The 13704-nt window shown below is 50.9% G+C and overlaps 1 protein-coding gene across 1 annotated transcript; it reads right to left on the bottom strand.

The window, feature by feature from the left end:
* Window positions 1–1580: 1580 nt before the first annotated feature.
* Window positions 1581–12705, bottom strand: LOC140897625 (melanin-concentrating hormone receptor 1). Its single transcript, XM_073310479.2, has 2 exons — window positions 12522–12705; window positions 1581–5720 (listed from the first exon to the last, which is right to left on the bottom strand). The coding sequence occupies exons 1-2, from the start codon at window positions 12589–12591 to the stop codon at window positions 4672–4674; spliced, it is 1119 nt and encodes a 372-aa protein (XP_073166580.1). The 5' UTR covers window positions 12592–12705; the 3' UTR covers window positions 1581–4671.
* Between the last annotated feature and the right edge of the window lie 999 nt (window positions 12706–13704).

The raw sequence follows: 13704 nt of genomic DNA, 5'->3' as shown, positions 1-13704 counted from the left end.
ACTCCCTCTCAGCATAGCCACTGGGACATCTGGCCTTGCTGTCCTGTCTTTTTTGGTGTTAAACTGCCTTTAAGAGGAGCGCCACATTGTCCCATAAGGTTATGACAGCTTCACTGCCTGTATAATGAGATCCGTTGGAGAAGATGGCTTCTGCCTGGGGTCCTGGGAAACCACCCCCTCCCCAGATGCATAGCCTCTTTCTAAGGAGTCTTTGCTGCTGTTGCTACAGACACTCAAGCTCTGGAACAAAAAGCAGCAAAAGTTGTGAGTAAATGGAAATCCTAAGACTCTTTCCCTGCCATTTCCTTTCACTGCCATCCAGGAGCCTCACTTGCCAAGACCCTAATTGGGCCAGGCTTTGCCAGAATGGCTATTACTAGCATAGTGGCTTTCTCCACAGGTGTATTTAATTGGCTGTGCCTGCTGCTGGTGCTGTGGAAATGGCACTGACAAGAGACAAAGCAGGGAGCCCTTTGCTCTTTGAAATACAGACCTTTCCCAGGACACTTTCAGGCTGGCTTCTCTTCTCTTAGGAGCTGGAGAGAGGGCCTGAGGAGGCAGCATGTGGAATGCCTGAGTGAAGAAAAACCTCATGGGAACCGGCAGAGAGGAACCTACTAAAATTGGTAACGAGAGCTCAGCAAATATGTGATTTTTCAGTGGAGTGGCCGAACCAAAAAATCTGGAAAAAAATGCGGGTCATTTCAAACAAAAATTGATTTTTTTTTTCCTTGCCAGAACAAAAAAATTGTGTGTGTCAGACACAATTGTGTACAGTGTTTGGAAGAGGCACGTCAAAATGAACCATTCAGACTTTTTTGAAAATTTTCCCTTCATTTTTTATTCGGCCAAAACTGATTGCCAAATTCAATCCAAATTTACAAATAGTTTTGGTCTCCTGGAAACCGAATTTTTCAGCAAGTTTACTAGTCAACCAAAATTTCCCCCCCCCAGCTTTACTGGAAATGTTGCCTTCTCATAGTGGGAGTTGTGGGGGGGGCACCTCTCTTCAGATGCAGGCTTAGAGGGAGGCCCCCACCCCGACAGTCAGGACCTGCTCATGCTGACTAGTCAAACCATTGCAGAATCCCATTGAGGCTACAGCCAAGCTCAAACAGCCTTTAAGCATTCGTTTTAAAATGGGTGTAAGCTGGGGATCTTCTAACACAACTTTGCCCTGATGTAGACCAGAGACTAAAAGCCTGATCCTGGAAAGATGCACGGTGTCTTTCCCTTGATTTCAGTGTGAGTTGAGGGGCATTCAACACCTTTCAGGCAGTGCCCAGCACCTTGCAGGATTGGGCCCATATGAGAATAGACTAAGAGGTGGAGAGGGGAAAGGATGCCACCAAAGACCATTGAAAACTAAATTTCACAGAGAGCCACATTTCTGTGTAACCTGGTTATGCCCTGGAAAAGGTACCCACACATGCTCACAGAGCCATTTATAGTTCTGGCTCCTTGACTCATTGGCCAGCCTGTGATGGGAAGTACAAAGTGTTTAGCAGCATTAGGCTTGCAGTACAGGATCAGACTGCACACAGGCCTGGAGCCAACCAGCTCAAGAACAAATGTCTTTATTGTACACGAGATAACAATATGGCACTCTCTGAGAGCTAAATACCAGCAGCACAAAGTACACAAGAGGCCTTAGGCCCCGCAGACACATCCAGCTCAAGCTTTGCGGATAGATGGATAACTACACGTTTGTAGCATACGCAGGGAGCTTTGGGGAAATCCTCTCAATTTAAACTCTGCTGGTCTTGATCCCTGGAGAGGTCTGTGCTGCCTGCTCAGAGACGCATGGGAAATGCCCGACTCCTGCAGGGTGGCAGAGTCTCTAGCACAAGGACCAATATCTCTGATTCACACAAAAATTAAATAAGCCCTCTCCCTTACCTAGGGGGATGTTTGATTTGGTTTTGCATTTGTGGAGCCTCTGCTCAGGGGGATTCCCTGTCTCCCTGCTTTACATCCCCCGCAGTTCCTGCTCCATGCTCCATCCAAGGAGCCTCATCCAGAATCTCTCAACACCACTCCCTGATCACAGCCAGCCCTTAAGCACAGGCCATAGGGAACAATCCTGCTCCTGCTCTAGAGTGCTGTTCTGGGGGAATCTAACAGGTCTCCTCCACCTCTCATGTCTGTGATTTAGGCTGTCCAGGTGGGGCCCTGCAAGTTCCGCAATCCGTAGAGCAGCCCCAACTCCCTCTCTGGCAGCAGACCCAGAAGGGATAGGGAATTAGCCCCCGCCCCCCTCGCCTCCGAACCCCATTCTCCTTACTCCAGCAACAAGAGTGGAGAAGGTGCAGCATGGGGCCCATTGCTGCTTGGAACCTGTCCTGGCTCTAAGAACAGGAAGATGTTATTGAGTGACAAGGCCTCAGAAGCTGAGCCTGCTGCCTCCACACCAGGCACAGCCCCTGACTGACCAGGGGTGTGCGGGACATTTTGTTTTATGCCTGGTTTGTGAAGAAAGGACCTATTCGTTCTGAAGATCTTCAGTTCAATGTATTAAGACCCTGCTCAGCTAGGAGTTAGTGGAGCACTGGCTTGGACAGAAGGGAAGATGAGCTGCTGCTAAGGGGATTTTCAGTCCCCATGTTCATCCCCTCCCAGAACTTTCCTCACTCACTCAATTTCTTTTATTAGAATGAATTAGAATCAATCTCCACTGGCTACCCCCTCTCACCAGAAAAGGAGCCACAATCCTCCCTCCTTCCCATTTCCTTACCCAACTGGAGGGTGACACGGACTCTATTCGCCCTTCTTGAGAAGAACAAGACTCTCCTTAGCAAACCCCCAGGCCCTGTTCCTTATCTCTTGCTCCCGCCTCCTGAGGGAAGTTATTGGCCAAAGAGCAAGTAACCACAATAAAGCTCCCCCTAGAATCTGCACTGGTGAGTTAAATTCCATTCAGTCGGGATGGGAACAAAGATCAGAAGAGGAAAGAGTATGTTATAGACCTAAAGAGCTGACTGCCCACCCATCTACATTTATCCTCCAGGGGCAGAGAACAATATTGGGAGACTACTAGTATGGTCATGGGATGTGTGTGGTTGCACTGGTGTATGTTGTTAGAGAAATAAGTGTGTGTCTATATGGGGTTGCCTGCATGTGTATCAGCTAGTGTGGATATAGGTGAATGTGTGGACATGTTAATGGGTTTTGTGTACTTATATATACACACATGCCTACAAACGTGTGCGTGGTTTCTGAAGAATGTTTTGTGGTTGTCTGTGTGTAGCTGCATGGAGGCGTGCAGCTGTGTGGATGAGTGTGTGATTATGAGGATATGAATCAGTTCCTTTGTGCCGTGTGTAGTCCCTGTAGGAGTGCATGTGCAACAGTGTGTTGTTGTAATGTTTCTTCTACATCAAACACATTCACAACAGTCACTTGCTCCTTGTTTAACAAGCAGCTTAAGACTTTCCTAACTGGCTCCTGGGACTCCTGTGCAGTCTATCAATATAATCCTCAGCATTTAGCTGATCCATGTCCCTCTAACAGGTGAAAGTACCTCTCAGTCTCTGGAGAGATAGAGCTGCATTTGCCAAATATGGACATTGTGGTTTTAATTGGCAGTATCATCATTATCCTCTGGAAGTCCCTTAAGCAGCTGCATTTTCTCAGAGCAACCTCCTCCCATTCTCTTCCTCTACACACATCTGCCTTTGTGCACGCTGTCTTGTTTGGAGGAATATTTAAAAAGCCACCTGTGTAATATTCCCTAATGAACATGCAGATTGATGGGCACAGAGGGAGACTAAAGGAGACGCATGAGGGAAGCAGGCTCAACTGAGGGAAGCAGGCTCAACGGGATGACTATCTACAGATCAGGTGTTAAGAGCAGCAGCTTTGCTCAACTGTGAAATCCCTTGAAGTGGTACAATCACTATCTGCCAGAGGGTCTGATTTTGCTTGCAAATATACAGAGACAGCTTGTCAAGGCCCCAGCATCCAGTTCCTGAATATTCATAGGTCGGCCAAGCAGCACAGCTCACTGGAGGCAGGTTGGGACTTCACCAAAAAGTCCAGAGGATCTTGGCAAGGCAGGAGTTCCCTCACTAATGCTTGTGGGTTTGTTCCCCAGGCACTTTGAAGGCTGCTTTGCTGAGCAGTTCCTTGTCTTTTTGCTTCTGGAATTTAAGCATAGGCCTCAATAAGCTCAGTTTTCTAGCCCTCCCCCCGCTTTTTAAAATAGTCTTTTTGTAAAGTTCAAGTCTTAAAGCAAGAGGGTCCATATCAGCTTCTTTCCCAGAAACAATGGTCAAACAGTAAGGACCCATTTGAGATCCTTTTGCTAAAGGCTGGCATGGCATTCAGTGCCAACAAAATACCTTCCGAAGACTTCTCTCTCTTCATGTCTCCCTCTCTTTCCCTTTTCCCTCCAAGAGGAGCCCAATGTTTTGTGTGAAATTAAAAGGAATTCCCAGGTCGTTCCTCAGTGGACCAAGGAACCAGTATGCAGAAGCTCTTAGATGGGGGTAGATTGAATGCAGAGCCCTGTAATGAGAGAGGACTCAACTGTGCATCTCCAAAGTGGAAGCCTGGAGTCCATGTGCTTCACTGAGGGTAGTCAGAAGCTACTTCTTATCCACAGCCCTCCTTACTTTGTGTCATTCCCAAAAAAGAGCCCCAAAGCCATCCTTTGGCGTGACAATAGAGTCCCTAGTGAACAGCAACAGTCACAGGCAGTGAGTGTGGGGAAAAGTCCTCCAGAAACTGAGTCTGCTGAGTGGATTCTGGTGCAAGCTTTAGGCACACACTGGCCTCTGTTGCGCTGTTGTTGTTGATGGAGCTACTGTTGCGGAACTGCTTCTTGGCAGGACGGATGGCCACCATGAACTGGCGCTTGAAGGTCTCACTCAGGGCAATGTAGAGGAAGGGGTTGAGGCAGCTGTTGGCATAGCCCAAGCTAATGGCGAAGTTATAGGCATAGAAGAAGGCAACAGAAGGTGTGTCAATGCCGAGATGCACCAGCTGGAGGATGTAGAAAGGGGCCCAGCAAATGAAAAAGGCAGAGCAGATGGCAACTGCCATGCGGGTGACTTTCTTGGTACGTACCTGGAGGCTCCTCTGGGGAAGGGGGACCACGGTGGTAGCCATGTGCTGGAGGATCTTAAAGTAAACAACACAGATGACAATCAGTGGGATAGCAAAGGCCAGCATGAACTGGTAGAGCGTGAACCAGTAGACATCAGTCTCAGGGTTGGGAAGCAAGAGAGCACAGCGGACAGTCCCATCCTCCAAAGGCATCAGACCTGCATACATCCACACAGGAATGATGGTCAGGAAGGAAAGGAGCCACACCAAGCAAATTACTGAGGCTGCTACACATGGTGTCCGGACATAGGTGGATTTCAGAGGGTAGACAGTTGCCAGGTAACGGTCGAGGGTCATCACTGTCAGGATGTTGGTGCTGGTGATCTGGCTGTTAGTGTCCAAGGCGGTGATGATGGTGCACAACGGAGCCCCGAAATACCAGGCACCATTACCAAGGAGCTGGTGGATGAGGAAAGGCATGCCCAGCAGGAAGAGGAGATCCACGATGGAGAGGTTGAAAATGAAGATGTCGGGCACAGTCTGCTTGCACCTCAGCTTTTTCTTCTTGACAATGGTGTAGATGACGATGAGATTCCCGACAATGCCCAGGAAACAGATGATGCCAAACAGGCTAGGCATGATCACATTGGTGTAGGGGGCTGCCCTTTCTGCCACTGCCAAAACAAACCAGAGCCATGAGTCTTAACAGCCTGGGCTTCATACCCCACTGTGCCAATACCCCTGTGTAGCTGGATCTCTCCTCAGCTCAGAGACAGGTTTAAAGAATTCTGAAATTGTGTGGTTTCAGAGTGGTAGCCGTGTTAGTCTGTATCAGCAGAAAGAACGAGAAGTACTTGTGGCAACTTGGAGACTAACAAATTTATTTGAGATAAGCTTTCGTGGGCTGAAGCCCACTAGATCAGATGCATGTAGTGGAAAATACAGTAGGAAGATATATACACACACAGAGAACATGAAAAAAATGGGGGCTGCCATACCAGCTCTAACGAGACCAATCGATTAAGATGGGCTGTTATCAGCAGGAGAAAAAAACTTTTGTAGTGATAATTAGGATGGCCCATTTCAAGAAGGTGTGAGTAACAGTAGGGGGAAAATTAGTATGGGGAAAAACTAAAAACTATTTCCCCATGCTTATTTTCCCCCTACTGTTACTCTCACGTGCTTGTCAACTGTTTGAAATGGGCTATCCTAATGATCACTACAAAAGTTTTTTTCTCCTGCTGATAATAGCTCATCTTAATCGATTGGTCTCATTGGAGCTGGTATGGCAAACCCCCATTTTTTTCATGTTCTCTGTGTGTGTGTATATATATATATATATATGTTCCTACTGTATTTTCCACTACATGCATCTGATCAAGTGGGCTTCAGCCCATGAAAGCTTGTGCTCAAATAAATTTGTTAGTCTCTAAGGTGCCACAAGTCCTCCTCGTTCTTTCTGATGAAATTGTGTGGATACTAAAGTGGGGTAACTTACACCTTTTCCTGCCCAGCCCAACGCACATGGCACACCAGCTTAGTTTCACATTTACACCCACTTTGCCATATAAGCATCCCCATAATGCAGTGGTTTTCAATTTTTTTTTCTGGCAACCCAGTTGGAGAAACTTGTTGATGCCCATGACCCCACAGAGATGGGGATGAGGGGTTTGGGGTGTGGGAGGGGCTCAGGGCTGGAGCAGAGGGTTGAGGTGCAGGGGTGAGGGCTGCGGGGTGGGGCCAGGAATGAGGGGTTCAGGATGTGGGAGGGAGCTTTGGGCTGGGTCAGGAGGTTGGGGTGCAGGAGGGGGTCAGGGCTCTGGGCTGGGGGTGCAATCTCTGAGGTGGGGCTGGGGATGAGGGGTTTGGGATGCAGGAGGGTGCTCTGGGTTTGGGGGAGTCTGGTCTGGGGTAGGGGTTTAGGGTGCAGAAAGGGGCTCCAGGGGTGGGGCTGGGGATTGGGGTGTGGGGTTGGGGCTTACCTCAGGCAGCTCCCGGCCAGTGGTGCAGCGAGGGTGCTAAGGCAGACTTTCTGCCTGTCCTGGTGCGACAGACTGCGCTGCACCCTGGAAGCAGCCAGCAACAGGTCTGGCTCCTAGGCAGAGGCACGCAAGCGTCTCCGCGTGGCTCTCACCCACAGGCATCACCCCTCCCCCCCACTCCCATTGACCTGTTCTCGGCCAATGGGAGCGTGGAGCCAGTGCTCAGGGCAGGGGTAGCACGTGGAGCCCTGTGGCCCCCTGTCTAGGAGGCGGACCTACTGCTGGCCGCTTCCAGGGCACAGTGTGGGGTTGGAACAGGTAAGGACTAGCCTGCCTTAGCTGGGCAGCACCGCCGATAGGACTTTTAACGGCCCAGTCAGTGGTGCTGACCAGAGCCACCACACCCCAGTGCCTGACATTCCACGACCCAGTACTGGGTTGCGACTCGCAGTTTGAAAACCACTGCCATAATGTACCTCAGTCCTGACTTGAAATAGCTATGCCAGTGTATCTCAGCTCTGACCTACCTCCTGCAAGAGGTCTCTAAAGCTTCACCTAAATACTAAGGCCAAGGTTTTCAAAAGCAGGTGCCTAAAATTAGGCCCCTGAGTCCATATTTAGGCACCTGATTTTCAGTAGTGCCGAGAACCCAGCTGAAGTCAATGGAAGCTGCAGCTGCTTAGCACTTGTGGAAAGCATTAGGCCCAGATAACCACATTCATTTTCACTTGTTACAATGATGGTCTCTGTAGGTTAATGGCCCAATAGCCAATGGCAACTCACACCTGATTTCTCTGCATGACATCCCAAGTCTGAGTTAGTGTTTGCTGAGCCGACTGCCTTGTCAGGAAGTGCCATGTACCACATGTGCAAAGAGAAGACCACCACCATCCCCAGCTGAGACAGATCACTTTTTATCTCATTATTTTTCTCCTACGGGGGTATGTTGATTCCATGATCAATGAGTCACTGTGTAAATTATTTGTGTGCTTGTTGAAATGATATGCACTGCAGTTCTAGCATCCCCTAAGCCCACTGTATGACTGGCTCTCATTGAATTGCAGATGATTCAAACTGATTTTATTTGGGAACACTTTTCAATTATTCCATTCTTCTGTCTCCTTAACAACTTGTTCCTGCCGAGGTGTAGTGCAGGAAGGAAGGGGGGGACATTTACAGTAGAACCCAGAGAAATAAAAACTAGCAAATATGTCACTAGTGTTTGGTCCTTCTGAACAGCAGATACCCATTCAGGGCCAAGTATTGCCAGTTAAAACATCCTGAGTCCAAACTTTTATCTGTTACATCAGAGTAAATCTGGAGTAACTTGACAGAAGTCAATGGAGTAACTCCCAATTTACACCGAGGGTGGGGTGGGGGTCAGAGAGCAGGATCAGACCCAGAACTAGCAAAACAGATGTGTGCCACCTCAATCATGTCATGTTTGCTTTCTAGGGAGCAGAGATGTGACAAGTCGCTGGTACCACTATGCTTTTGACACTTGGAAGCCTCAGGATGAGTCATAAACAAAGCCAGGTAGGAACATTTTGAATCTATAGCAATATGCATCCTATCTCAAGCATCCGCACAGTTGACAGAATGCAGCCAATCAGCCACAAATGGGAAGAGCCTTGTCACAGGTAAAGCAGACTGGTTTGCTAAGGATTCATATTTGTATCTCCAGCAAAGACAGCCCCCTGCTGCTTCATCTGCTGTTGATTAGAAACGGAAGTGAATGATGAGAATCTATTTGGCTGATGTCTTAGGAACACTCTGTCCAAACTAACTGAAATATATCACCCATAAGAAAATAATCCATATGCCTGTGGGATTTTCCTGCCTGCGCCCACCCCCTATATTCAGCTCATAATAAAAATAACTTTGGCACAGGCTGTTTCCAGGGGATTAGTGACCCACTGATCTTAATAGCCCCTGTCATGGCTGTGGTTGAAGTGTATCAATTCCTCCCAGCTGGTCATTATTCCCCAAGAAAAGCCCTGTGCTCTATGGCCTTAAATAACACTCTGACATAGGAACACAATTGAGACCTGTTGTTGCTCCCACATTATCAAGCCTACACATCTCCAGAGTGTCCAGACTGGCCTCCCTCTTTCCCAGGGCCTGGAGACTAGAAGAATAAGACTCTCCCTCCAAGCTGCTATATAGTAACTAATATGAGATGTGTCCCCCTCCCCCCCTTCCAGGAACATGGAGGATTGTGTTATTAAAACACAGGACATTTTAATGGCTGGGAGTCTGAATATAATGTATTTTGCTGGTGTACAACTGAGTTTTTTTAAAATGCTCATGGTGGTTTTGTAATGTTTGGTACAAGCACAAATAATCTTATAGCAAAGTTTATGTAAGCACAAAGGCCTCACATAAAAGATTATTTATATAGTGCCTTTCATCCTGAAGGATCCCAAAGAGCTTTGCAAACTTTGTACTTAAAGCACCACTAAAAAGCAGCCAACGCTGGGATGGAGGGCAGCATGCATGCAGACAACTGGTGCAGTGTGTACTGCAGGACAGTGGAATGAACGGGAAATTTTAGCAAATGAGACACAAAGACAGTCAGTGCAGTGTTGGCAGGACCTTAAGGTTTAAGGCCATATTAGAAAGTGATGCAATGAATTTAGTGGTTTCAGAGTAGCAGCCGTGTTAGTCTGTATTCCCAAAAAGAAAAGGAGTACTTGTGGCACCTTAGAGACTAACAAATTTATTTGAGCGTAAGCTTTCGTGAGCTACAGCTCACTTCATCGGATGCATTCAATGAAGTGAGCTGCAGCTCATGAAAGCTTATGCTCAAATAAATTTGTTAGTCTCTAAGGTGCCACAAGTACTCCTGTTCTTTTTAATAAATTTAGTGTGCATGTGCACTGGTGCCTTCCACTGAATAAAATCAGAACTACTCAGCTGTGTGGATTAGACTCTGTACTGCTACCATCTGAAGGAGATTCTTCTTTAGCTCAAATGGGTAGGGACTTTTAGAGCAGAAGGATCTGAGCTCTATCTCCATGGCTCTAGTGAAAGGCCAAGTGGCCATCCACTGCAGAATTATGACAACTACTTGAATTCTTATATGGCAACAAGATTTGTCACAATTTCATCTCTACGTCTCATCCTGTGATCCATACTCAGTCAAAACAGTCATTCACTTTAGTGGAAGTTTTGCCTGAGTGAGGATCACAGGACCTGGCCTACAGACCTTTATCTCTAAGGTGAGAATGTACTTGTAACAAATGTATCCAACTACCTATTAAACTGTCTTTTAGTGTGTTTGCTAATGAAGGACTTAAAGTGAAGCATTCAATGAATAAAGGTGACTGTCATCCACCTTCTGAAATAAGGAGCTAGATCCTCAGCTGCTGTAAATATTCATTGCTCTATTGCAGTGGTTCTCAAGCTTATTTGATCAGGTCTCCCTTATTTGTGTCTGTAGTCATGTATCCCCCTCCCCTCCCCTACCCTCCCAGTACATATGCTGCCAGCCAGCTCTGAAGGCAGAGGGGAGAGCAGCAGCTGCTGGCCAGGCACTCAGCTCTGAAGGCAGAGGGGAGAGCAGCAGCTGCTGGCCAGGCACTCAGCTCTGAAGGCAGAGGGGAGAGCAGCAGCTGCTGGCCAGGCACTCAGCTCTGAAGGCAGAGGGGAGAGCAGCAGCTGCTGGCCAGGCACCTAGCTCTGAAGGCAGAGGGGAGAGCAGCAGCTGCTGGCCAGGCACTCAGCTCTGAAGGCAGAGGGCAGAGCAGCAGCTGCTGGCCAGGCACTCAGCTCTGAAGGCAGAGGGGAGAGCAGCAGCTGCTGGCCAGGCACTCAGCTCTGAAGGCAGAGGGGAGAGCAGCAGCTGCTGGCCAGGCACTCAGCTCTGAAGGCAGAGGGGAGAGCAGCAGCTGCTGGCCAGGCACTCAGCTCTGAAGGCAGAGGGGAGAGCAGCAGCTGCTGGCCAGGCACTCAGCTCTGAAGGCAGAGGGCAGAGCAGCAGCTGCTGGCCAGGCACTCAGCTCTGAAGGCAGCACTGTGCCAGTAATAGCACAGAAGTAAGTGTGGCCATGTGAAAAGCGATATCTGTAAATATCACTTTTCACAGCAGCCTTAGTGCCCCATTGCCACCCATCTGCGCTGCTTCTGCCTCCCTGGGGCTGATGGCTGGAGCCCCACCACCTCCAGGTGAGGGATTGGGAAGGAGGGGGGAGAAGAAGAGCCAAGCCTGGGCTGCCTCCCATTGAAGGATGGAGGTGTGTGGGAGGACAGCCCTGGCTGTCAGCCCCCGGGGCAGGGGGGGCCTCCAGCTGTGCCCTTTATCCCCACCTCCGGGTTGTGCACAGCCTTTCTGCATGAGCCCCATCCCCCCTGACAGACAGAGTTCTTAAAAAAAACACCCACATGCGCTTGCGCCTCCCTTGACACTTTTCTGCACCTCCCCTGGGAGGTCCCCTAGTTTGAGAACCTGCTTCTATTGATTTCAGTGTCAGATTCTCAGCTCCATTGAAGTCAATGGAATGTCACCAATGTACACTACGGAGCACCTGGCCTCATGGGCTTCTCCACAGGATAAACCGTGTTGGCGTAAGACTATAAGATGGTAGCAGGGTCCAGCGGATAAAGCAAAGGTCCCAGGACCTGGGTTTCGCTCCCAGCATTACCAGATTCCCTTTGTGAGTCCAGCCAAACGGCTTACCTTCTCGGTGCCTCATTTCCCAGCTGTAGCACCGCGATGACGCTTACCCTCCACTGTGAAATGCTTTGAGAGCTAGGGCTGAAAAGTGCTGCCATAATGCCAAGAATTATTATTATTATTGCCTTATGCTCAGGATGCAGTGGAAGTATTTCAACTGCCTATGACTAATTTTAGAATAAAAAATAAAAAGGCTGAACCCGAAGGGTGACGGGCTTGCCCTGGAGGGATGAGCCTTCTCACTGGCTGCAGTGCCTGGCACTACGGCTCTCGGTTAATTGAAAGGGCTCTTTGCTGGGAACTTTGCAAGCTGCCGCATTCAACTTCTTCCCTCCCTTCGCGCTCTGCAGGGAGCCCCCCGGCGGGGTCCAGAGAGCGGCCCCCAGCGGAGCTGGGAGACCAGCGCAGGAGCTGTCCAGCCCCCGCTGGTTCTGAAGTGTAACAATTTCACCAACTTGCCGCGTGTCTCACTGGGGTGGGGGCACGGACGAGGGAGGGGAACTGAAGCGGAGAGCGCAGCCCTGTTCCCCGAGGCAGAGGCGCTGAAGCAGAATCTCTCCCCTCGGCCCAGGCTCCGGGCATCTTCTTGGAGCCGGTTCCGTCTCAAGCCCGGAAAGTGCAGGGCGTTATAGCGCGCCGGTGTAGGCGGGGCCAGCGCTGGGCTCCCCCAAACCTCCGTGTACCGGTACCCGGCACCAATCAAAGCACCAACAAGAGACCCCCTTTGCCAGAGGCTTCCCTGCCCACCTGTCCCAGCCCATCCCGTAGGGTCTGCTGCCGCTGCTCTCAGCCCCGCCGGCCCCCCCGCCCGCACTTACCGGACCCGTTCCTGGGAGCCCAGGCGGAGCAGTTCCTTGGGCACAGGGGCGGGGAGTTTTCCGAGGCCATCTGGCATCTAGGAGGGGAGCCACGAGGCGAACCTCAGCCGGATTCCTCGCCTTGCCTGGACGCCTGCCCGCTCCCCGGCATCTCTCTGCAGGCCACGGGGCGTGGGAGAGGGAAGGGGCCGGCGGCAGGCGGGGCAGGGTCCCTTGGGCAAGTTGGCAGGGAGCCGGCTCCCCGTGCCGGCCCCGGGGGACTTCAGCCGGCCGCCGGGCTGGGCGGCTGGAGCCGATGTTCCGGGCGCTGCACGGGTCTGGCGGCGGCTGGCAGGAGCTTGGCTGCCTAGGTCCCGGCTCCGGGGAGAGCTGCGGGGGAAGCGGAACCTGCAGCCCCTAGCGGCGGGCGCCGAGTCAACCTCCAGCGCCTCTCCCCTGCCCGCCGCCGGATCAGCCCCCAGTCACTGCCGCCGCCGCAGCGCGCTGGCTGCCCTGGAGGAGCGGCGGCCGGGGCTGGTCTCCCGCCCCCACCCCGGGGCGCTCAGCGCCGCAGCGCTGAAATCAAAGAGCAGCTGACTCCGGCCGCCACACACGAGCGTTCACACACAGCGGTGTGCTGCATGGCATTGGCAAGCGGCGCCGCCGAGAGCCGGGGGCGGAGCGGGGATGGAGGGGATCGTGCCCAGGAGACAGCGAGCCAGCCAGGCAGCCGCTTTCTTCCAGAATGGGCCTGTGCCCTGGCAGGCTGGGGGAAGAGGACAGGGGCACAGGGTTCATCCTGGTGTCCTAGCCCTCCCCTGTGGAAAACCTTGCTGGGCTTTGGATCAGGTGGAGTGGGAGCTGTGGGGGGCTGAGGAACCAGCTCCCAGCATGGAGGATATCTTCTCCATTCTCCTGGTGTATTTCCTCTCTTCCCACACTCCTCCCACTCCCAGGACTGACCCCCAGCTAGGGCATGGTCCCAAATACAAGGAATTAGCACAATGATTCCCAAACTTCCTCACACTGGGTCCCTCCAGGGCTCCCTCTCATCTAGCTGGGAGCCTCCCCATTTACCAACTGGAGAAGGGCAGAGTGGTCAGGAGTGCCTGACATTGGTTCATGACCCTCCCCAGAGGCATGAACCCCAGTAGACAAACCCTAAATTACCACATGGTGCCACCCCCGATTTCCCCTTCCTAGA

The sequence above is a fragment of the Lepidochelys kempii genome, chromosome 14, assembly GCF_965140285.1.
Source record: "Lepidochelys kempii isolate rLepKem1 chromosome 14, rLepKem1.hap1, whole genome shotgun sequence".
Lineage (NCBI taxonomy): Eukaryota > Metazoa > Chordata > Testudines > Cheloniidae > Lepidochelys > Lepidochelys kempii.
The sequence above is the reverse complement of the archived record's forward strand: the minus strand, read 5'-3'. Positions and strand labels throughout refer to the sequence as shown.

Excerpts from the sequence above, each read along its gene's own strand:
- LOC140897625 (XM_073310479.2), bottom strand. The coding sequence starts at position 12,591 with ATGGCCTCGGAAAACTCCCCGCCCCTGTGCCCAAGGAACTGCTCCGCC. Across the intron at positions 5,721-12,521 it reads GGCTCCCAGGAACGGGTCCG|TGGCAGAAAGGGCAGCCCCC; the intron begins GTAAGTGCGGGC and ends TTGTTTTGGCAG.